At 44.3% G+C, this 22,394-nt stretch overlaps 1 protein-coding gene across 3 annotated transcripts in view; it reads left to right on the top strand.

The window, feature by feature from the left end:
- ADAM19 (ADAM metallopeptidase domain 19) overlaps positions 1–22,394 on the top strand; it is an 80,328-nt gene that overhangs the window by 185 nt on the left and 57,749 nt on the right. For 2 of the 3 annotated variants that reach the window (XM_032851669.1, XM_032851668.1), the window contains exons 2-3: positions 2,778–2,863; positions 7,228–7,298. In XM_032851669.1, the coding sequence (XP_032707560.1) occupies positions 2,778–2,863; positions 7,228–7,298 (157 nt within the window). Of the gene's footprint in view, positions 1–2,777; positions 2,864–7,227; positions 7,299–10,232; positions 10,312–22,394 lie in introns of those variants that run through there. The other variant, XM_032851670.1, reaches the window with a different exon arrangement.

Raw genomic sequence — 22,394 nt, 5'->3', positions numbered from 1 at the left:
GGTACGGGGAGGGGGTCTGGGAGGATGGGGGCGGGTGGGCTCGGGGGCCCGAGGACCTGGGAGTCGCCCCGTGCAAGTCCGCAGGGCTGCTTCCCCGCGGTCGCGCAGCCTGGGAGTCCGGGCTTTGTTCCCACGTTGTGCGCCCCGGGAGGTGGTGGGGGTCCGGGAGACCCAGAGCAGGCAGAAAACAGCCGGTCCCCTCCCTGGCTTGCTTTTCTCTGTTTTCACTGTTTTTCTGCTTTTGGCTTCTCTTTCTGCTGCTTTCCTAGTCTCTCCTCCCCAGTCTGGGTGTGTGTGTTCCTATAAATATATGTCGATAAAACTGGAGACATACCATATGTACAGTTTTGTGCCTTGCATTCTCCATTTCACATTATGAGCCCACATCGTTACATTCTCCAAAAACATGATTTTAATGACTGTAGATTACATCAAGAAATCGCATAAGTGTAATTTTCAAAAAGTTAAAAACATAACATACAAATATAGGATGAATGGGAGGAAGACATTCCTTCAATTCATTAATGAGGTGGTGAGTAGAATGGTAAAGCTGGTGCAAAGCTCCGGAGGAATGGGTGGTACAAGCATCTGAGAAAAGGTTGAAATCGCGTGCTGGGACAGATACAAAGTGGTCAGTGCTCCCATAGGGTCAAGGAACCTTAATTCTTAGTTCTCTTTCTATAATATGGAAGTCATTTGCATCTCTACCAGACAAAAATCTACAGTTAACATGTAACTTCACAGAGTATGGTTTTTTGATTTGTTGTAAATTTAAAAAGTCAAACCAAGGGGCATTCCCCTAGAAAAATATGGTGATCAATGGGAGGGCCTGTTAAACAGTGCTCCAATGTGACATTGAAAGGACAATCCTGCTTGCTTTTTGCCTCATTTGCTAGTTTTGAATAATTTTTCTTAAGATGTACTGTGTGCCTCTATTATTTGGCCTTCTTCTCCATACTTTTTTGGCAATCATAAAGATAATTTCATTCCTTTAAACATTCCATTAAATATCATATAATTCCTTTTTATTGCAAAGAATCTAGACTTACCAGAGCCACCAGAGCAGGAATATGCCTCTCTGTTCCCCCATGAATATCAAGCACCTAGCGTAGTACTTGGTAGCTAGTTAAGCATTCAGAAAACACATTATGAATAAATGAATGCATTGCTTCTGATTTTTACTAGTACGATGAAACTAAAGCTTGTCTAATGGGATTATTTTTCAGATGTATTTTGACTGAGAATGCATCGTATCAGTAATCTGAAAGGAACATTAGTCACTCATAATCCTGCCATTTTCCTAGCACAACTGTGGCCGGCTTTCATGCCATTTATTGTATTCTGTGTGATCAATGTGGTTGGTTTTGAGAGAATAGATTTTGCATTGGGGAAGGTCTGTGCTATGGTGAGTGCTGTGAAGTGTGTAAACCTGGCGATTCACAGACCTGTACCCCTGGGGCTAATAATACATTATATGTTAATTTAAAAAAATTAAAAAAAAAAAAAGAACAAATTTTGAAATCCTCACTCCCACCCCAGGCGTCCTATGGATTTGGTCCCTTCTTGTGGAGACTAATTTGTCTAGGTCTTGGGGCATTACTGCTTTATTAAGGTGATCTGCAAAAAGTATTTTGAGGTCGGCGGTATGTAGAACAAGTCTTTCCCCAAACAAGTTTCAGCTCACCTTTCTTGGAAAATAGAAGTCCTGCTACCTGTCTTGTCTTGAGGATGACAAGGGTTGATTGATAGTGATTAAGAAAGTAGGAAGTGATCTACAAAGGCAGACTTGCCGTTAGGAAGCTCAGGGTAGTGTGATGATGCTTTGTGGATGTGGGAGCAGTTTCATGGTGACTCTGTCCAGTACTGCTGTGAATAGGCAGGCTGGTATCACTGTCTTCATATGACAGATGAGCAAACTGCAGCTCGGGGGAAAAACCCATGGGCCTGATTTCCAGAACATACCCAGAATCTGACCACTTCATTCCTCTTTACTGAGCTCATTTTAGTCTGAGCCACCAGTCATCTCTCACCAGGTCCCCAGACTTGCCTTCTTGCTTCTATTCTTATGCCCACCCCTCCCCCAGTGGACCCCCCATCTCCACCCAGCAGGCCGAATGATCTTTTAAAAACCTGAATACAGATCATATTGCTCTGTGTCTAAACCCTCCAGTGCCTTCCAAGACTATTTATAATAAAATCCAGACACTTGCCATGGCCTCTGGGATCTCAGAACCATGGCTGTTTTGCTGACTATGTCTCCTACCAGCTTCCCTGTTCACTTACTAGATTCTAGCTAGCTCTGCCTTCTGCATGTTCCTTAAACGGGCCAAGTCACCTTCTGCTCAGGCAGGACCATTGCCCTTGCTGGTCGTTCTCCCTGGGGGCACTGTTCCCCCAGGTCTTTTCATGGCTGCCTTCTTCCGGTCTCTCAGGTCTCAAATGCCATCTTTGCTCACCATCCAGTCTAAAATAGGTACCTCCTCTTCGGTGTCTCTTTATTCCATGACCCTACTGGCCATTTGAGAATATTTGTGTATCGTGCATCTCCCACCTCTAGAAGGTAAAAGTGAGGACTACAGAGACCTTGTTTTCCTTGTTTACCACTATATGGCCAACAGCTAACAGTGCCTGACTTACAGTAAGGGTCAAGAGCCTGGCACCCAGCAGGTAGTCTAATGACCCAGGAAGGGGGTTGTTCCAGTTGGGAGTGCATGCTTAGCTTAGCTAAGGGATGCAGACTTCTGAAATGCCAATGGTTGTGCATCCTGTTTTGGCAGGAGGAAATGGGGAAGGTAGCCCCCAGCTACAGCATGAACGAATAATACCTCAGTGGAAGACTGCAGAAAGCCCCACCAAAGAAAAGGTAAGACACCAAATATCTCATTTTCAGAGGCAGGAGCTGACAAGTCCATTCTGTGACATGCGGGGCCTCCTTCTCAACTTTCCTGGAAGTCCGGTCATTGCTATGAGTTCTGTTTCAGGCCTACTCTGTCCTCTTTGTGCATTGGTTTTGAAAATCCCAGATGGGACTTTCCTTCATTGTGTGACAAACTTCTAGAACACTTCCAAATGCTATTAGTTGAGGAAATGAAAATTATTAATGCTTGACACAAGCTAAGTGCAAATACGTGTCACAAAAATCACCAGCTCTCAAGTGGAATTCATTAAATATTGTCACTGTTATCTTTGCTTTATATAATACATGCTTTACTTTATTGATGAGATAATGTACTTGGAGAGAAAAATAATAATTCAAGCTATTTTTAAGAGACAAGGGAGGAATCTCCTACTGGGGGATATATCTTAAAATGCAATAGTCTCCATGGGCCATGACACCAGGAAAATGCACCGGCTTTATCATGGGGATTGGGAACAAGACAGAAAACATTAACCTGTTATACAAAGAGGACCTGTACATCCACGATATTCTTTGTGGTTCTGGTCTTTACAGTTCAAGTGCGACATGAAAGAACTAGAAAGGAGGACAGTTGCTGTGTGCCAGAAACCAGCTATGGGACCTTCCCCTTTCTGAACTTCTGATTCCTCATTTATAAAATAGGGATTCTAGGGGATAGCAATAAAGAGGGATGGGGAGAAGCGATAGTTAATAAGGTCCTTTAGGGCTCAAAAGGTCCATGATTTATTGGGCAGCATATAAAAAAGCAAGATTATAGTAGAAGAAAACGGAGAGAGAGCTGTGTCAGGAAAATGTCAGAAATGGAGAGGAGAAATGCCTGGAATCCTTGAAGTTATAGCTAGGGTAATACACACATGTCCAAAATGCTTCCATTCGAATTTATTAAGGTAATTTCCAGCAAAAAATTTGGGAGAAATGAAAGTAACATTTTATCCTAAAGACAATAAATGCGTGGACCTTATTTCATCAAAAAGTAGGAAAGGCTGAGAATAGCTTCAGGAAAAATCTAGACAGATTGATGGATGGCCTTCCTAGAGCAAGTTATTTTTAAAAATTAGGATCTTGGGTAGTCCAACATATCTGTTATTGCTTGAGGAATGGATCCATTACTTTCTGTAGAGGTTCTTTGTTCCTTCCAGATGTGGGATGCCTGGCATCCTCAGGAAGGGCCTGAGAAACAAAGTAGAGCTCCAGATCCTGTCTTTATTCCTAGCCATTGTCTGCCCAGAATCTGGGTCATTGTATTTTGTAGGAATAGTCAGCACAGTGCCTGGTGCCAGAAGTACTTGTTGAATGAACGAATGAATGAATGTCAGAGAGGGTGTAGAAGGTAGACTTCAGTCAGGCCTCTTATTCTCATTTCTATAATTAATTCATTCACCAAACATTAATTGAACACTCACGGTATAGTAAGTATTATACTAGATCTTAAGTGGCAGGTGCACATACACAGGACAGATTTCTGATACCCTATGAAGCTGAAGATCTATTTAATCTACCCCTAAAGAGAAAGGAATTTTAACCTTTCACGGGAAGTATAGCCAGCAGGTCAGCTCCCTCCACCTCCTAGGAGAGGTGAGCTTGCCTCTTCATAGCACAGAGTGGAATTGCAAGGGAAAAGCTCAGCAGGGGAGATCCATAGATCCTGATAGAACTGTTTCATTGTTTTGCTTGAAATGTCCCTTGGAAACAAGGGACAACATATTTTAAATATCACTGTCTGAGCATCTTCCACACCAGAGAGAAATATTTTTGGATTACCCACTTGTAGGCATTTGTACTCATGTTGCAGCTTGTGTCTCTTTGGAGGAGAGGTGACAGTGTTTGATTTGATGTCAACTTTCCTTTTTTGTGTGGACTGTCACGCTTGAATAAGGGAATTGCTACAGTTCTGTTGCTGTGTACTGTTCCTCAGATGCCCACTTGCGACTGTGTCCCTGATGCTTAATGTGACTGGACAGGGTCTGTCTTCTGGAATATCCGGCATAAAGTGGCAGAGCCTCAGCAACCAGAATAGGAGTTATCGGAGCTGAATCAGGGCGTTAGAGATGTAAGGGATGTGGATCCCTTAGTGAAAGTTATTGGGCAAACAACCACCTAACTTCCTCTCCCCGCGGTTTTGAAATGTCCTTTTTAAAAGAAGTCAGTAGGATGAATTCATACAAAAATCGTAAAGGACAGGGTTGCCCAAGCTTTCTGGATCAGAATGTTCAGATCTCGTTGGAGCCCTTGGTGGCCTGAATGTTTCAGGGATGCGCAGTGCCTAGGACCCTAAAGGGAAGTGCCGTTTGGGGCAAATAAAAAGAGGAGTGTGCTTGGAAGAGGAAGGCCCCCAACCAGGGGTGGCCAAGCAGTGGACCCACTTTCTCCAATGCTGAAACTAAGCTTTGGGGTCAACTTCAGGAATTTATTAGTTCCTTGGTCCCAAGTTAGAGAACATGTATTTAAAACACACCAGAGAATTGAGCCTGTTTTTAAGATGCTGAAAAATGTATCTCATTTTAAATAAATAACTTTGCCTTCGAAATAAGCTCACCCACCTCAAGCTGAACGCTTGAAACATGGAAGTTTCCTTTTTTTAAATTCTTAAATATTTTTTTTAATTTTTCATTTTTTTATGTTCAGTTAGCCAGCATGTAGTACATCATAAGTTTTTGTGGTAGTGTTCAGTGATTCATTCGTTATATAATGTTCCGCAATAGTAAGGTAAAAAGAGATGAAAAGTCCCTTACTTAAAATATCAAAGCAATTCTCAAAACATGGAAAGATCCACAAAGAAAATAAAATTAACCCATGGCGCCACTGCTGAGAGGTCACTGTGGTAACCTTTTGATTTATTTCGTTCTATAAAAGTGTATTTAAATAAAATATATGGCGTTGTTTTGAGCCTCTGTGTGCTTAATAATTATCATGTCTACTTTCTTGATAGTTTAAAAATTATTTCAAGTCATTGATTTTAATGACTGTTGAGTGCTTTGTCATATGCTTGGTCATCATTTATTTAAGTATTCTTCTATTTTTGGACATTCAAATTATACTTCATTAGCCATTATTATAAGTAATGAGCATCCCTGTGTATAAACCTTTGCCTGTTTCCGTTTGTTCTCTTCGGACAGAGTTTTGTCTAAACATTTAAAAACTCTTTGTCCATCTCGGGGCGCCTGGGTGGCTCAGTGGGTTAAAGCCTCTGCCTTCGGCTCAGGTCATGATTCCAGGGTCCTCGGATTGAGCCCCGCATCGGGCTCTCTGCTCAGCAGGGAGCCTGCTTCCCTTCCTCTCTCTCTGCCTGTCTCTCTGCCTACTTGTGATCTCTGTCAAATAAATAAATAAAATTAAAAAAATAATCATAAAAAATAAAAAATAAAAACTCTTTGTCCATCTGTCAAATTATTTTCCACTGAGTTGGTATCAATTTAAATTCTTACTGGTAGGGTATGAGAGTGCCTATTTTTCAGTGTGCTCATTGTGATTTATGGGTTTTTAAAAATCTCTGTCACTTTTTTTTTTTTTTTAAGGTATCTTTAAAAATTTTTCCTTTTCGGTGGGGAGCAGTTACCACTGATGGTGAACATGTTTTTCGTGCTTATGAGCCATCTGTATGATATCTCGTGTGATCTCTTCTGGGTGTGCTGCTCTTTGGCCATCTATAAGTTTTTCTCATGTATAAAATGTATCTTCTCCCAGCTGTCTCCTCTGAAATGGTTGGGGAACTGAGACCCGAAATGAAACTGAGAGCCAAAATGAAATAAAATACGAACTCACTCGGAAGAGTGGTCTCCTGGTATTTTTGGTAATACCCAACAAGTATCAGTGGTTTTCTCTGCGCCAGCTCTGTGACAAATTATTTACATTTGCTATGTTGCTTAGTTGGTACAAGATTCCCATAAGGCTGACTGTTATTATCTGTTTTACAAATAAGGAAGCTGAGCGGTAGGGTGGTTCAGTAGCATGCCCAGCTTCACGTACCTGGAGCGTGAAAGCCAGCCCTGGAATCCAGATCTGACTGCACAGAAAATTGACTGTCCAAGATCGTCGAGTGTGTGCCTTGATCAGACCTGCATGGAAGCACTTACATCATAGTTCAGCCTGGAGTTCCTTTCCTTTGTGTGTGAGGAGGAGGCAGATGGGGGAGGGGAACCGGGTCCTTTGGGGGTTGAAGTCATTTCATGTTTGGGCTGGAAATGCAATTGACCCTTTTTCGTTCACTTCCTGTGGATCAATGTCAGAGCACTGTGCTGGATCCTGTGCCTGTTCCAGGGAGCCTCGTTCCCTGCTTTTAGGAACTGACATTCTTTTGTTGTTGCTTTCAGCATCCACACAGAGCTGAGCTCAGGATAAAGGCCGAGGGGAGAGAATTCATCTTGGACCTTGAGAAGAATGAGTAAGTGGACTCCTCATTTATCCATAATGAAAAAATTCACTTCCATGTCAATGCCGGATGCAGGTGCCACTGTTTTGGAAGGAAGCGGTTTGTGAAATCACCAAGCCCTCAATCTGTGGTTCCTTTGCGGGGAGTATCTTGCAAAGACAGCATATCCACAGTCTCTTGACTTGCTGTGAAATTATTGGACTGTTTAACGTCTTCCTTGAATTTCCTCTGACTGTATTTCCGGGGCCTCCTAGAGTTCACTGCAGGCACACAGGGGTGTGTGTGTGTGTGTGTGTGTGTGTGTGACGAAGGGAGGGATGGAATGGAGGACTTTGGCAGCTGACTTACTAGCTCCAGCACAGCACAGCATGGCAGGAAGTGAAGATTAGAGGAAAACAGCAGAAAGCAGAGAGAGAGGCGGGGTGGAGTGTTGTGGGATTTGTGCCTTGAACACGGGCTGCTCCGTGTGTTTTGGGTCAGATAAGTCTGAGCTTCTGCCGATAAGAGCATGGTCAGCAGTCTCCTGGCTTCATCAGGCCGATTCCGCCATCTTCCTAACCTCATTCATCTCGGGTGGCTGCCTGGCTCAGAAATATTTCCACATTGATTTGCTATCGAGCGCAGTTGTATCTTGATTCATGTTATTGAGCAGGTGAGTGGACATAATGCATGGTTGCTCAGCGGCCATTCCCAATCTGCCTGGCCACCCGAGCACTCTCCTTCCTTGGCTGGGGGATGCTGAGGCCTCTGGTATTTTCCCACTAACTAGTTCTGCCCCGCAGACCTCCCAGATCAGACTGTATGGCTCAGAGAACTGCCTGCCTCCTCTTGGCAGCCTCTGGAGTCCCCTGGAAGCAGATGAGTAATCAGACGCATCACTGCCAAGAAAGGGATGGATAGGGACCTTCCCGTATCCAGAAGGATGGGAATGGCTGCTAAGCTCGGATAGGAGGCAAGAACAGAAATTATTCCAAATTTGGGCTTTTGGATACTTGCAAAGGAGGGTGAGTAGTGTTGGTAGTGTGGTAAAAGCATGCCTTAAGCAGCATGTACAGGAATTGGCTTCATCCACATCTTTCCTCTGCCTCCAGAATATGGTGGCCTCTGGGAAGCTGGAAAGTTGGGCATCTCAATCATTTTTGCTGCTTTCCTCCTAACAGTGAAACCACCCCAAGAATGGCTTCCTTTTGTCCCATTTGCCTGGAACAGAATTGGCTGGCTATGTCCCCAGAAGGTGTCGACTCTGCCTGCCTGGGATTTCTCCTTGTGTTGTCTTCCTCTGGTCCTGCAGGAAATGCCTTGCGAGGGTCTCTTCTTGTCAATTTCTCGGGAGCCTGCTTTCGTTTAGCCCTTTAGCTCCAGGCTGAATGTCCCTCTTGTCACCCGCGGTTAATCTGTCTTATTTGGCCTCAAGAGGACCCCTTGACCCTTCAGCTTCCTCTGGGCGGTCCAAGTGATGGGGGGATGTCATGGGCAAATGGGATCCCGGGACTCATTCTTCCCTCACGTTTTGGAACCTGTGCAAGAGGCCATAGGAAGTTCGAGGAGGAAGATGTCTTAGAAAACACTGGGCGCGATGGTCTTATGCTGTTGGCCATTTGTATGATAGTCGTGGAAACTTTGAATCAGAGAGAGATAGGCAGGCACTTGTCTAAGGTTGCACAGCAAGTAATTGAGAGAGGTGAGACTAGGATCATTTGTGTTCTTGGCTTGGGTCTGGAAAAAACACCGGTTTAGTTCCTAGCTGTGTAACCTGGGTCAGCTTGCTATGAGGTATGTCAGCTCAGTGTCCTCATCTATAAAACGAGGGTAGTAAGCTACCACCATAGGGTGGTTGTGAATGAGGCAGTGTGCTCAAGACAGAGCGTGGTGAGTGAGCAGCAGGGTGCTGAGTTTTACGGTCCCACACTGACAGCTTCCGGAGCAGAGCCCTCCTGTAGTTCTACTGTCTGCTGCCCCATGCAGCCCTTTGGTTACCCAGCGAGCAGCGGGGGACTGGATACGGTTCCTGGCCTCCTTGAGCTGGCAGAAGGCAGGAGACTTGACAAAAATGGAAGTAGCCGAGCCAAGCAGTATGACCTCACCAGGTATCCCTGGGGGACGGCTTCCTGCTATTTTTGTCTAAATTGGGCTTTTTGTTTTTGAACATGTGTTAGTAAGCGGAACTCTAACTGCACACGACTTCCTAGTGTGTTTATTTCCCCAAGCCTGTTCATTCATGAAGCTTGTGAGTCCAGATTCAAAACAGCTCAGGGGTGGGGAGGGGTCGGGGAGCGAGGCTTTTCTGATTTTTTCCAAAGTGCTGCGTTAAAGTTTTTGTAATCCCATGATACTTGAGGGGAAACTAGGCCCTGTGCCAGGTGACTTCTCAAACTCTGGTTCTGAATTTCCTCAATAACAATTCATTGTTATTCGCCCATTATGCATTTATAGCATTGCTGGCCCAGCGTCCCTACTGGGGACCTGGCTGTAAGCAGAACAGTTCTGCCCTTATGGAGCTTATATTCTAGTGGCAGGAACAGTAAACAAAAGAACAAAGGGAACTGTGGTATGCCCCAAGACCACAGTGGGGGGTGGGGGGACAGGTCAGGAGGGAGGGCCTTTTCAGCACGGGGGTCAGGGAAGGCCTTGGTGGTGAATTAGTATTGGAGTCAAGATCTGAAAGAGGTGAGGAAGTGAGCATGTGGAAGACTAAGAGAAGACAAGTCCAGGGAGAGGCAACAGACAAGTTCAAAGCCCCTGATGGGTTATGAAGGTTCCCTTTCTCCGCAGCTCACCAGCCCCCAACCCCCCCCCCAAGCATTTCCCCATATATTGGATTCTCAGGCCTCTTAAGGCAACGGCCATGGGCAAGGGCTTCTGGGACTCGTGAGGGAAGGGAGAGGACATTTCTAATTTATTTTTCATCATCCCGGGGTGTCTGGCCTTCTCCCATCAAGTCAGAGCCGGCGTGCTAATGTGTGGCCCAAAATAGCAGTGAGCAGGCCTTTAATGGAATTCGCACTTGAAGAGATTGCCAAGAATGGTGAGGATAGAGGAGCAAGGGGGTGGGCCAGGAGAGCAGGCACATAGCAAACGGGCCCTCAGCTCAGGAAGCAGACACCCCACGTTGTCTTAATTCGATAACATGACGACCGGCAGCCTTTTCCTTCTGTGAAGCAACTCAGGATAAGTGGATGCGTCCGCATGGGAGACACACACGCTTTACTGAGTGCGGACGAAAAGGAGTGGCGTTGTAGGGCTACTCTTAATATGGCTTTCATGTCTGACAGTCCTAGGTTCAGATTCTAGCTCTGCAGCTTATTAGCTTTGTGTGATCTTTAAGTCTCAGTTTCCCAATCTGGGATATAAAGATAGTCCATGCCATGAGCCATGCGAGGATGACATGAGATGGTGTGTGGAAAGCCGATGCGCTGCCTGGCTTCAGTCCTACTCAGTAAATGGCAGCTAATATTATTCCTTGCTCAGGATGTTTTAACTGCGTAAGTAATACATGCTTGTCGTAAAACATGTAGCAATACCAAAATATGGTAAGTAGAAGAGTGAAAGTCTCCCACGCTCAAGAAGAATCCATTGTTAGCAGTTTGGTGGGGATACCCTGGACCTTGTCTGCATCTGTGAGAACATGCACACAGATACTCGTAAACACAATTGCATACTGGCAGCCATTTTTGTCCGGGAGGGAGGAGCAGAAATGAGATTATACTATGTATCTTGTTCCATACTTGTTTTTTTAGACTCAACTGTACATCTGAAGGTAGTATTCTACTCTAATAAAAGTATGTATTATGTTGCTTCACTCAACAGGCATACACATAATTTGCTAAGGTTGGTGCAGAGCTGTTATTAGGAGAGCCTTACTTGTGGTTGAGGCAGTGTGGTTTGTGGAGTGAGGACTGAACTCAGAGACAGACGAGGATGATCAACATGCCAGCGGGCTCTTCCTGGATCTCAACGTTCTTCATCTGTAAAATGGGGATTTTGTCCCCGTTGGGCTCTAAGAGATTTTTCTTACACTACCTATTTAAAGGACATGGTGTCAGTAGAATAGTGGAACAGAACTCCTGACCTCAGGGAGTTTGCTTTTCATTTAGTTTAGAGACATTCAGTTTAGAGACATCCTTGAAACTAGGGCACTGGGATAAAGGCGAATGCCGCAAATCCATGGACCTTGAAGTTGAGAATGAACTCCTAGCTCAGGATTCACCACTTAGGCAACATAAACACAAGAAAGGAAATGACAGGGAAGAAATTATAGGCTGCTATTTCCACAAGCCACAAATATTGTTTCTGCATATAATTTCCCCCATGCCCTGAGGACTGCCTCATCAACCCAGAAGCTGTACTGAACAAAAATTTGTTTGCTGAAGTTAAATGGAATCTTCCTTAGCTGTAAGCATCTAGGGAGATGAACACCTCCAGGAAATGTAGGCTGTGGCTCACTCCTTTCTCCTTTATGTACTTTTTCCCAAGGAGGGCCCACTGAACTGTTGAATCAGCTTGCAGGATGCTCATTGGACTGCATTACTCAAGGGCAGGATCACTAGGTTACAGGGTCACCTTCAAAAACACACGAGCAGCTCAACTAGTGGGCACTCTGCCCAGAGGACCTTTGGCCATGCACTTTTCTCTGCTGGTCTCTTGAGCACATTCTGGAACTCTTAATTTCCTTGGTATACTGTCCTTCCTTGAGTCCAAACGATGATAAGATTCAGATTTTGGCTTGGGAAAGAGAGAGATATCTTTTGGTCTCATTCCACTCATTGTGCTCCAACCCAGCTAGCGAAAGGGAGATCCTGTTTGCACGAGTCTAGCTAATAAGAATGGACATTTGTTTTCTTTTGTGTGTATGTCTACCTCCAGACCTCATGGAGAACAGTAACTGTCGAGGCAGAACTTGGGCCTTTAGAGGCTCAGTGATTGTAGCGTCCACCATTACTTCTGAAGTTCATCTCTCCTTATCTCTCTAATTTCTTATTAGTCCCTCAGAGATGTCACTGTGAAGCAGACTGCTTTTGTTGTCCTGGAAGTCAAGAGACAACTTGGAAAATCAACATTCATTCACTGCTAAGGGAGTGATCTAGAGCCCTCATTTTCTCCTTTCCCCCTCAATTCTATTTGAATTCTATAATACTGGAGGATTGGAGGAGGAGAGAAGAGCAGGAAGAAAAGGAGTTTTCAGCAAGACAGAGGCTGGATTAGTTACCACCTCTTAGTGTTCCACTTCTCTTCCAAGGAAGCCTGGTGGAAATACGTAGCTGATCCAGAGTAAAATCCTGACTACACGCAGGCCATGGCACTCTCTGCTGCATCCACCCAGCTTCCTCTTGAGGTGGGAGTAGGCTTTAACATCTTATCTAGGATAAAGGACTGCTCTGTTTGACCCTCTCTTGTCAGGAGCTTCATTTGTTGTTGGCAAAATTCAATTTCCTGGATCAAAGAGAAGCTTAAGAAAGGCTTAGGCGCTATCCCAATGCTCTTGGTAAACCATGCTTCACGGAGTCTCATTGAAATGAGTCAACAGACATATGGATTACATTTCACTTAAAATACATAGGGCTTAAGAAATTAGAGGATATCATTCCTTAACCGAGTATTTGGCAGATCTAAAGCATTCAAAATGTTTTTCCAAACTCGGCATGCATCTGGGCTCCCCATTCCCTGCAGTGGAGATCGTGTAACCCAGAGAACCCTGTGCCAAGGAAATGGTTGAGTGGATGGGTGGGGACACCAGAATTTGATGAGAGCTGCCTCTGAGTGTCTGGAATTTACTTCAAACGTTTTCTCAAGCATGGGGAACTGAGTTAACCCTTCTGTGTTGACTCTGAGGCAGGGAATGTGTAAGTGGATACAAATTCCAAGCACTGTGCTAGGCACCTTGCCTCAGAGACCCCTCGTGGTCCTGTTTGAGATGTAGTTTCCAACTGTAGCTTTGTAGGCTGAGATTGATTTCATCTGCACTTCCCGTGTTGTCCAGAACCCCTGGAGTTGAAGACCATATGGACTGCCAGCCAATCTAAGGTGATCTTTTTGCAAGCCGAATTCTCTCATAAGCAGGTCTTTATTATTTCCAAATCACTGGAGACATGCTATTGCTGTCTCAGGGGCCATTGCATAAATTCAGTTTCGGTAATTAAGAGAGCTGCTCTGAAGAGATGCAGCCATACGTTTGCCACACAGAGTATGAGGGAAAGTCTAGAATTGAAATAACCTAGATGTGTTGATTCTGAAGGCCAGGAGCATATAAGCCTCCATAATCCATAGAGTAGAACAGGTTCCAGCTTGGGTGCCAGAGAGACCCAGATTTAGTTCCAGGCACTGACACTTCCTGGGTAGGTGTCCTTTGGCAATCACCTGCCTTCTGAATATTTCTTCATCTGTATTCATAATAATACTCACTCCTTAGTGAGCATGTACTGAGAGCCAGTCACTGCAGAGGCACGTCGGTACTGTTCTAGATAATCCTCATGGCAACCCTTCGAAGAGTTGTTATTGTTATTCACATTTTATAAATAAGGACACTCAAATGGAAGGAGTTTAAGTAATTTACCGAACATCAGCCAGAGCCAGGAGTCAAACTCAGATCTACCCGTCTCTTACTATCTTCTACCACATGCACAGAAATTAGATATTAATACTTTCATTGCAGATTGGGCTAAGTTGGAAAAGGCCGCCCTCCCCAAGATATTCACATTCTAATCACTGGGACAGGAGAATATGTTACCTTATACGACAAAAAGCAGTCTTTGTGAGTGTGATTAAGTTAAAGATCTTGAGAAGAGATTATCCTGAATTATCTACGTGGGTCTTCGGTGAAATCACAATTATATTTGTAAGAGGGAGCAGAGGGATACTTGATCGACCATTGAGGCAGAGACTGGACTGATGTGGCTACAAGCCATGCAATGCAGGCAGCCACTGGGAGCCTGCTGAGGCAAGGAATGACACCTCCCAGAGGGCATGCAGTCTTGCTGACATGGTGATTTGAGTAGGACTATTGTCATTTTTCTGGCTGCCAGAACCGGGACTTCCTGTTGTTTAAAGCCACTAAGTTTTGGTTAATAGACAGCAGCCACAGGAAACAAATACACCTCATGAGGTTTAGTGGTAACAGCTTAGGATGTGCTCGGTACAATGCCCAGCACATAACAAGCAGGTTTCAATACACGTTAACTTTTATTAATGTGAAAGCAAAAACAAATATTTTCTGAAATGTCTGGGTAATGCATAGCATTGCATGTGCCCCTGTGGCTACATCTTCAAGTATGAGGCGACAAGAGAAAAACATATTGAGAAATAGCATGTGTGGTTATCACTCATCAGCATTTCCTAAGTTCCGGTCATGTTCTCGGATGCTCCATCTGCCTTCAGGTTGCTTCGGGCTGAGGATGATGGTCACATAATAATAACGATGTCAACAATTATGGTAATCCTAGCTATTACCATGTAGAAGTTGCCTATGTAGTAGGAACTGTTCTGAGGTCCATAGATGGTTCATCTAAGTGAATCCTCACAACAACTCTGAGGTGGAGGGACTTGTATCGGCCTTGTGTGGCCGATATGAGTTATGGAGCATTGTGACTTGCTCAGGGGCCCCTGCTTGGGAAGGGGAGAGCCAGGATGTGAAGCTAGATCTGTTTGATTCTGAAGTCCAGGCTCTTAGCTGGGGCTGTGAACAGACAGATGCCTTCAGATGCCTTATTCTTGCTTAGTAGGCTCTGTCTTGTTAGAACTGGCATTACTTCCCCATCCTGCCTTCCCGCTTCCCTTTCTTCCTAATTGTCCTAGGCCCTGATTAGTATCCGGACTTCAGTGTGGGATAGTCGTGATGTCCGGGTGGTATGGACTCAGAGCCTGGCTCCTTGCACCCACTGGCAATGTAAGCTTTGGCAAGTTGCTTCACCTCTGTGAATCTGTTTCCTCATCCACTCGGTGGGGCTAGTAATAGTGGCCACCTCGCTGGATGTTGTGTGAATTCGATAATGTAATGCTGCTAAAGGATGTACACAGTGCCTGGTGCACCATGAAAGTGCAATAAATAGTCGCTATTATTTGTATGTTGCAGGGTCGGAAAAACAGTTAAGAATGAAGTAAGAGGGAATTCCCCTGAGTTGGTTTCCAAATGTAATTTGGAAGGGTGACCTTAAAACCCATGGCCTGAGAGAGGAAAGTCACTCCTGCTCTCCAGCTACGGCCAGTTTGACATCACTGTATCTCACGCACACAGCCTTGCAAGGCTCTCCAGCCAGCCAAACTGTACGTCTTTTCTGTGCCTGTGGACTCAGTGCCCATCTACTCCCTTGGCAAGGCCCTGAACTGTGCGATAAGGAGGCCAGGATGTGTTCACCGGTACCGGCTCTCTCTCCTTCCAGGGACCCACAGCCAGGGCTGCCTGTGTAGCCAGGAAGGATGTCCATGGCTTTCTTTTGTCTCAGGCTTATTTCTCCTGGAGGCCCTGCAGCAGGAGCACGGGGTGAAATGAATGGGAGGAAGCTGTCAGCTGGCCTTAGATGGACCATGGTCAGAGCAAAGGGAAGCAGTGCCTTTGGAGGAAGTCAGGATTGATTTCTGAGTTTGAGGATCCCTTTGCCATCAGGTTGTTTACCTTAAGATAACAACGATCACGGGCTTTCCGGTGTGGGAGCATTTACCCCGAACTTACCATTTTATGTAGTTTACTTTTTTTTTTAACTCTTTGTAAGTTTCCATATAAATTTACTCAAATGGGGTTATACTGTATCCTCAGTTTTATGTGTGTATTTTCTTTCACTTAGAAATAGAGCACAGACAGGCATCAAATCATTTAAAAAATTTTACACAAGAAATTTTTGGAGTGTGTGAAAAGTTTGATAATAAAATACTAGGAAAAAAATTACACACGTAATAGAGTTTCAGAATAAACGAGATTATGCTCTATATGCTCTGCCATAGTTGGCTTTTTTATTATTTATCTTCGATATCTTTCCATATTAGCATATTTATAGGTCGGTCTCATTCTTTTTAATGGTGCCATAGGATGCCACTAAATAGATGGATCGAAATTTATTAATTTCCCTATTAATGCACAGTTAGGTTTCTAATTTCTTGCTATTACAAATAATGCTGCAATAATCAGCTGACACATTGTCTTTGAGAACACTTGCAAGCATCTCTGTAGGATGGATACCTACAGATAGAGTTGCAAGGTCATATAGCATATATGTTGAAAATGATTTAAATTTGCATGAGTTGTACCTCTCACTCCACAGTGTCTACCCCCGAAAGGCTGTACCATTTTGCAGTCAGAAAGCAGAATGTGAGAGCTCATGATAGACACATATCCATGTAAATTTACAGATGATTTTTTATGCAACAATTCTCAATAGCTGTTTTATATTTCATTGTATGTGTATGCCATAATTAACTTTGAAAATTTATTATAATGAAAAATCATCAAATGCACACAGAGGTAGAATAAAATAGTGAATCCCCATATACCCACCATCCAGATACAGTAATAATAAAGATATCACCATTAATGTAATTACCCCATATTGATGGGCATTCAAGCTGTTTCTTTTCCTCCTCTTCTTCTTCTTCTCCTCCTCCTCCTCCTCCTCCTCCTCCTCCTCCTTCTTCTTCTTCTCCATTTTTAACAAACAGTGTTGAAGTGAGCACCCTTGTACTCTTTGGAAGGTACTTCTAGAGGATCACCTTCTAGGTTTCAGTCCCTGGATCAGGGGACTTTACATGGAACACATGGATAAAGGCACATTTACTTTGGCTTCTCTCCAAGTTACATCCTCTAGCCTTGTGGAGAGAACTTGTTTTCATACACTTTTGTCAATGGGTTGATTTTTGAGCTTGGGGACACTCTTTAAACCCAGCTCTCCTGCCATTTTTAAAAACAGCTTTATTGATCTATAATTCATATGCCAGATAGATTATCCACTCAAAGTATACAATTGAGTGTTTTATAGAGTTGTGTAACTCCACATGTTCTAGTTTTTGAACATTGTATCACTCCAGAAAAGAAGCCATTAGCCGTTTTATGGGTTCAGTGTGTCCCCTGAACTTGTATGTTGAAGCCCTAACCCCAGGACCTCAGAATGACCTTATTTGAAAATAGAATCATTGTGGATTTAATCAGTTAAGATGAAATCATGCTGGAGAAAGGCGGGCCCCTAATCCAACATGACTGGTGTCCTTATAAAAGGGGGAGATTTGGCCACAGACATGTGCACAGGAAGAAGGCTGTGTGAAGATTGAGGTCATGCTGCCACAAGCCAAGGACTCTCAGAAGCTGGGAGAGAGGCCTGGAGCAAATCCTTCCCTGGTGCTTTCAGAGGAAGCATGGCTCGCCAGCCCCTTGATCTTAGACTTCTAGCCTCCAGAACTGTGAGATAATCAATGTTTTTTAAACCATTCAGTTTGTGGTCGTGTAGGCAACCCTGACAAACTAATATGAGCAGGAACTCCTCATTCTCCCACACACCCATCAGCAACAGGCAACCACTGACCTACTAATGTCGAGATTTGCCGATTTTGGATATTTCATATAAAAGAGATTATATAATTGTGTGTGTGTGTGTGTGTGTGTGTGTGTCACTGGGCTTCTTCACTTACAGTAATGTTTGTGAGTTGTGTCCATGTTGAATAGCATGTATAAGTACTTCATTCTCTGTTGTTACATATTGTCCCAGTGTATGGATATACCACATTTTGTTCATTCATCAGTTGATGGATCTGCTGCCTACTAAGCCAGAGCTAACTTGGGTCCATTCCCCAAGGTTGATTTCAGCAAATGCTGGTTGAGCACATAGGTGTAAACTCCTATGCTATGTGCTGTAGGGAGTATATGCAAACGCACCATCCTTGCCCTCTGGCAGTTTGCTCTCTGTGAGAGGGAAAACATGCAAGCAGCATAACTCAAGGCAAATTACAACTTTAATAACAGAGTTGAAAATACAGGGCTGAGGAGGCAGGTGGGAATAGAGACTTTCTGGCTGGGGATAGAGAAAGCTTCCCTAAGGACAGTCACTTGGAGCTCTGTCTTGCAGGAGCAAGGTGGGGAGGCTGTTTTTTGTCTTTTATATTGAAGTATAATTGATGTACAATAGCCTATTAGTTTCAGGGGTACCTGGCTTGATATTTTTATACATTATGAAATGATCCCCAGGATAAATTTAGTTACTATCTCTCACCATGCAAAGTTATAGTATCGTTGACTATATTCCCTATGCTGTGCATGACAACCCCATGACTTATTTTATAACCGAAAGTTTATACCTCTTCATCCCCTTCGCCTATTTCAAGCTCCCCCTCGTCCAATAACCAAGTTTGTTTCCTGTTATCTATGAGTCTATTTCTGTTTTTGGCTTTTAGGTTCCACATGAAAGTGAAATCACACGTTATTTGTCTTTCTCTGTTTGACTTATTTCACTTAGCATTTTACCTTCTAGGTTTGTCCAAAGGAGGGGAAGCTTTGGATGAGGGAGGGAGGAGAGGTGACTGGAAGAATGAGAAAGGAATTCAAACTGAGAAATTAATATATAAATATTTGGCCTGGATCAAGGGGAGGCAAAGCTGTACTGCTAATAATCTCTTAGGAATTCAGTATTCCAACTAGCCAAATCATTTTAATTCAGAGGGGTATTATGTAGGGAATAGGGAAGGGCTTTATTTTTCCTTCCACATCTTGCTACCCAAGGATTTCAGCGCCTTGAAGCTCAATGTTTTAGTCTCTCTTATTGTTGACTTTGAGTTGGGCTCTCTTCCCTCAGGTAAAACCATGTGATCAGGGAGGTAGGTGGGGTACTTCCAGGAAATATCCTTGAGGTACACTCTAAAGTTAGGCTATATTTTTTTACACATGGGATGAGAAGAAGCTTTTCCCCCAGTCCTCCCCAATGAAGGAAATTCAGGTTGAGTCAAGTAGATAGAGGTATACCTAGTGGATGGAGCCATGGACTGAGGAGTGAGCCTAAGACAGAAGTGTCTTCTTCCCAACTTAGGGATGGGGGAAAGCCTCTTAAGAAGTGGGGCATGGTGGGCGGGATGCAGATGGATGTGAGGATGTACTTTTGGACTTGGGAGAAGTGTGGAAGTTCCACTTTCAAGATTTCTATTTTCTCCCTAGCTGCTAGGATGCATCTAGGCTCTTCATCTAGACTCTCTAGAAGTTGGAGGATATTTCCACTCCCCAACCTTTGTACTTGGGCAATGGAGCATGAGTATCCCAAGAAAAATCTAAGGGAAGAGGGGGTCAATACTGGAGCCTCTGGATGGGTTCTGTCCTGAGAATGAAGTTGCATTTACACTTCACCCGGGAAATACTTTGATTTTAAGAAAATGAGCTTACTCTTTCTCTGTGTGGAACTTACACAGACCTTTAGCTGACACCTTGAATACTAAATAAATGGGCCCTTGGGCACCATGGTACAAGTTGTAGGTCTTGCTCAGACTCAGCTATGGGGAGACTTTGGATCAGAGAATCCCTGGTTCTTTTTTTTTTTTCCTCTTAAAGTAAGCTCCATGCCCAACATGGGGCTCGAACTCATGACCCTGAGATCAAGAATCGTAAGCTCTACCAACTGAGCCAACCAGGCACCCCAAGTCATTGGCTTTTCTGATGAGAGTTTCTATTGTACTGGGCTTGAGCTCTAGACTACTCACTGGGAACTCTTAATTTCTTGTCTTTCCTTCCTTCTCTCCCTTCATTTAACAAATATTGTGAGCGCCAGCCATGTGGCAGGTGTTAGGCTAGGTCATGGGTGTTCCCAGGAGAGCAGTATTAAGCAAAACACAGTCTCTGCTGTCACAGGGCTTAGAGCTTAGTGGAGGAAATAGGGAATCAAATTATTACAGAACAAGGTAGGGCTGTCATGGAGGAAGTGGAGGGCACTGTGGGACCTGAGTAAGGGGAACAAACATACTCTGAACTGGGGAGAAGGGATGGCTTCTGGGAGGAAGTGAAGTAAGGAAGAAGTAGGGTTGGGGGGAGGAGGGTGTGATAGAGTTGGCATATTCAAGCTGCACAAGTGGCAGAAACAAAGGCCTAACAGCAAGATTACCATGTGGAGACGTAAAGAAGTTCTTTGTGGTTAGAGCAGAGAGGGAGGGGACTGGAGGAAATGGTGAGGGAAGAAGTTGGCTAGGTAGATAAGGGTGAATTCTTGGAGGGCCTCAAAGGCTTCTTAAATGGCTTAGCTGTTTATCTTGAGGGCAATGGGGAACTAAAGAGTATTTTGAAACTTAGGTAGTAAAAGCATCCAAAATGCATTAGAGAAGGACTACTTCAACTGAAGTGTAGGAGGGATTCCAAGGGACAAGACTAGGGAAGTTCTAAGACCCATTAAAAAGTTTTATTATCATCTGAGTGAGAAATTATGGTGGTCGAATTTAGGGAAGAGGTAGCTGATATGGAGAGAAGAGGATGCATTACAGAGGTGTTTACAGAGGGGAGTCACGGAGACTGGGAGATGCGTTGACTCTGGGCTGAGGGAGGAGATGGATTCCAGGGCCAATCTGAGTGTCCTGCCTGAGTAGGTAGCAGGGCAAGGCTGCCAGTACCTGGGTTTGTCCTTAGCTTGTGCTGGGACCTCAGACAAGCCACTTCTTTATTTCAGGTTTTTAGTTTTCTCATTAGATGAAAACAATAATCCCCAGTCACCAACTTTGTGGGATCATGGTGGGGATCCACAAATAAAATCTAAGTGTAAAATGGTGTCCTGTTCTCTTTCCATGACCGTAAAAGGCCGGGCAGAAGCAACGTCTGTCCTTACCCTGGTTATCTTTGTAATTTGGGGTTTTACATAGTTTTCCCTCCTTATCTGTAATTCTAAGCACTTAATCACCCAGGAACTGGTGAGACCTCTGCCTGTTTAGCAGCTGAGGCCTCACTGGGGGCCTTTCTGGGGGTTCTCAAACCCGCTTTTGTTGAAAACAATGATATCATTGAGTGGGTGGGGCTGGGCCAGGCTTTCCTCAGCCGGTTTAAGGAGAAATAGGGTCTTTATGACTTCTGTACTTATGGCTCTTTTCCAGTCCTTTCCATAGCTCCCATGTGCCCCACTGCCCCCTTTCCTTCTTTCTCCCTGAGGTTACAGATTTGTGGAAAACTGGCAGCCTCCACATTTTCTCCTCTTGCATCAGTCTCCCCGGAGAGAGGTCCAGATGGGCCAAAGGGGCTATAATGGCTGCATTATATCAGACATGGTTCTTTTTCCAAGCCCCCTCCTCCCCTGAAAGGAAAGGCAAGTCATGGGAAGGGATTCCTTTGGAAGGGAGACTGGAATGCTAGGGAAAGAGGTGATCTAAGTGTTGGGAGAGATAGCAGGCTTCTTATATTCTAGAAGCTCTTTATCTCTTGAGTTCTTGGTGCTAAATTTGGGGCTTGGGTAAGGGTGCAAAGACTGAACTAGCCTTTCAGTTATGTGGTGGGGGGAACACGGCTGGGGGAAGGAAAGCAGAAATGTTGAATAAGGACACTTAGTTCCTATTCCTTTACTCCACTCTTCCTCTCTGTCCTCAACACACACTCACTCGCGCACATGGACGCGCACGCGCGCGCACACACACACACACACACACACAGTTGCATAAGCACCCTTCCTCCATAGATGTGTAGGCAGCTTGTTAGGGGTACTTGGAAGCTGGTTGCCTAATGGCTTTGCAGCAATTCCAGGAAGGAAGGAAGATAGGCTGTTTAACAGTGACTCGGCCTCCAGCGACCAGATGGTCATACCCACCTTCTGTGTGGTCTGTTCATGTTTGCCAAGTGCTTTCATAGCTGACCTTGTAGGAAAGGAAAAATCATTTTCCCTCTACCTTTCTAAGTTCTTGGCTGGGAACCCTGTAACAAAAGACAGATTAATGAGAAAAACAAACAGAAGTTTATTAACATGCATGTAAGAGATACCCAGGGAAAAATGAGCAGTAACTCCAAGAGTTAGAATTCAGGCTTATGTAGCATCTTTCCCAAAGAACAATACATCTGTAGAGAAATGACAGGACAGAGGAAAGCAGTTAGGCTTCCAAAGATGGTAAAATGTGGAGAGGTAGATATATGGGGAACTAATGGGAGGCAGAAGAATCTAGTCAGTAAAAAAGCTGAAGTTGTCTCTGGTG

This window comes from Lontra canadensis, unplaced genomic scaffold (genome assembly GCF_010015895.1).
Source record: "Lontra canadensis isolate GAN:19392208 unplaced genomic scaffold, GSC_riverotter_1.0 scaffold5, whole genome shotgun sequence".
Lineage (NCBI taxonomy): Eukaryota > Metazoa > Chordata > Mammalia > Carnivora > Mustelidae > Lontra > Lontra canadensis.
Note: the sequence above shows the minus strand (reverse complement) of the source record. Positions and strands in the feature narration are given on the sequence as shown.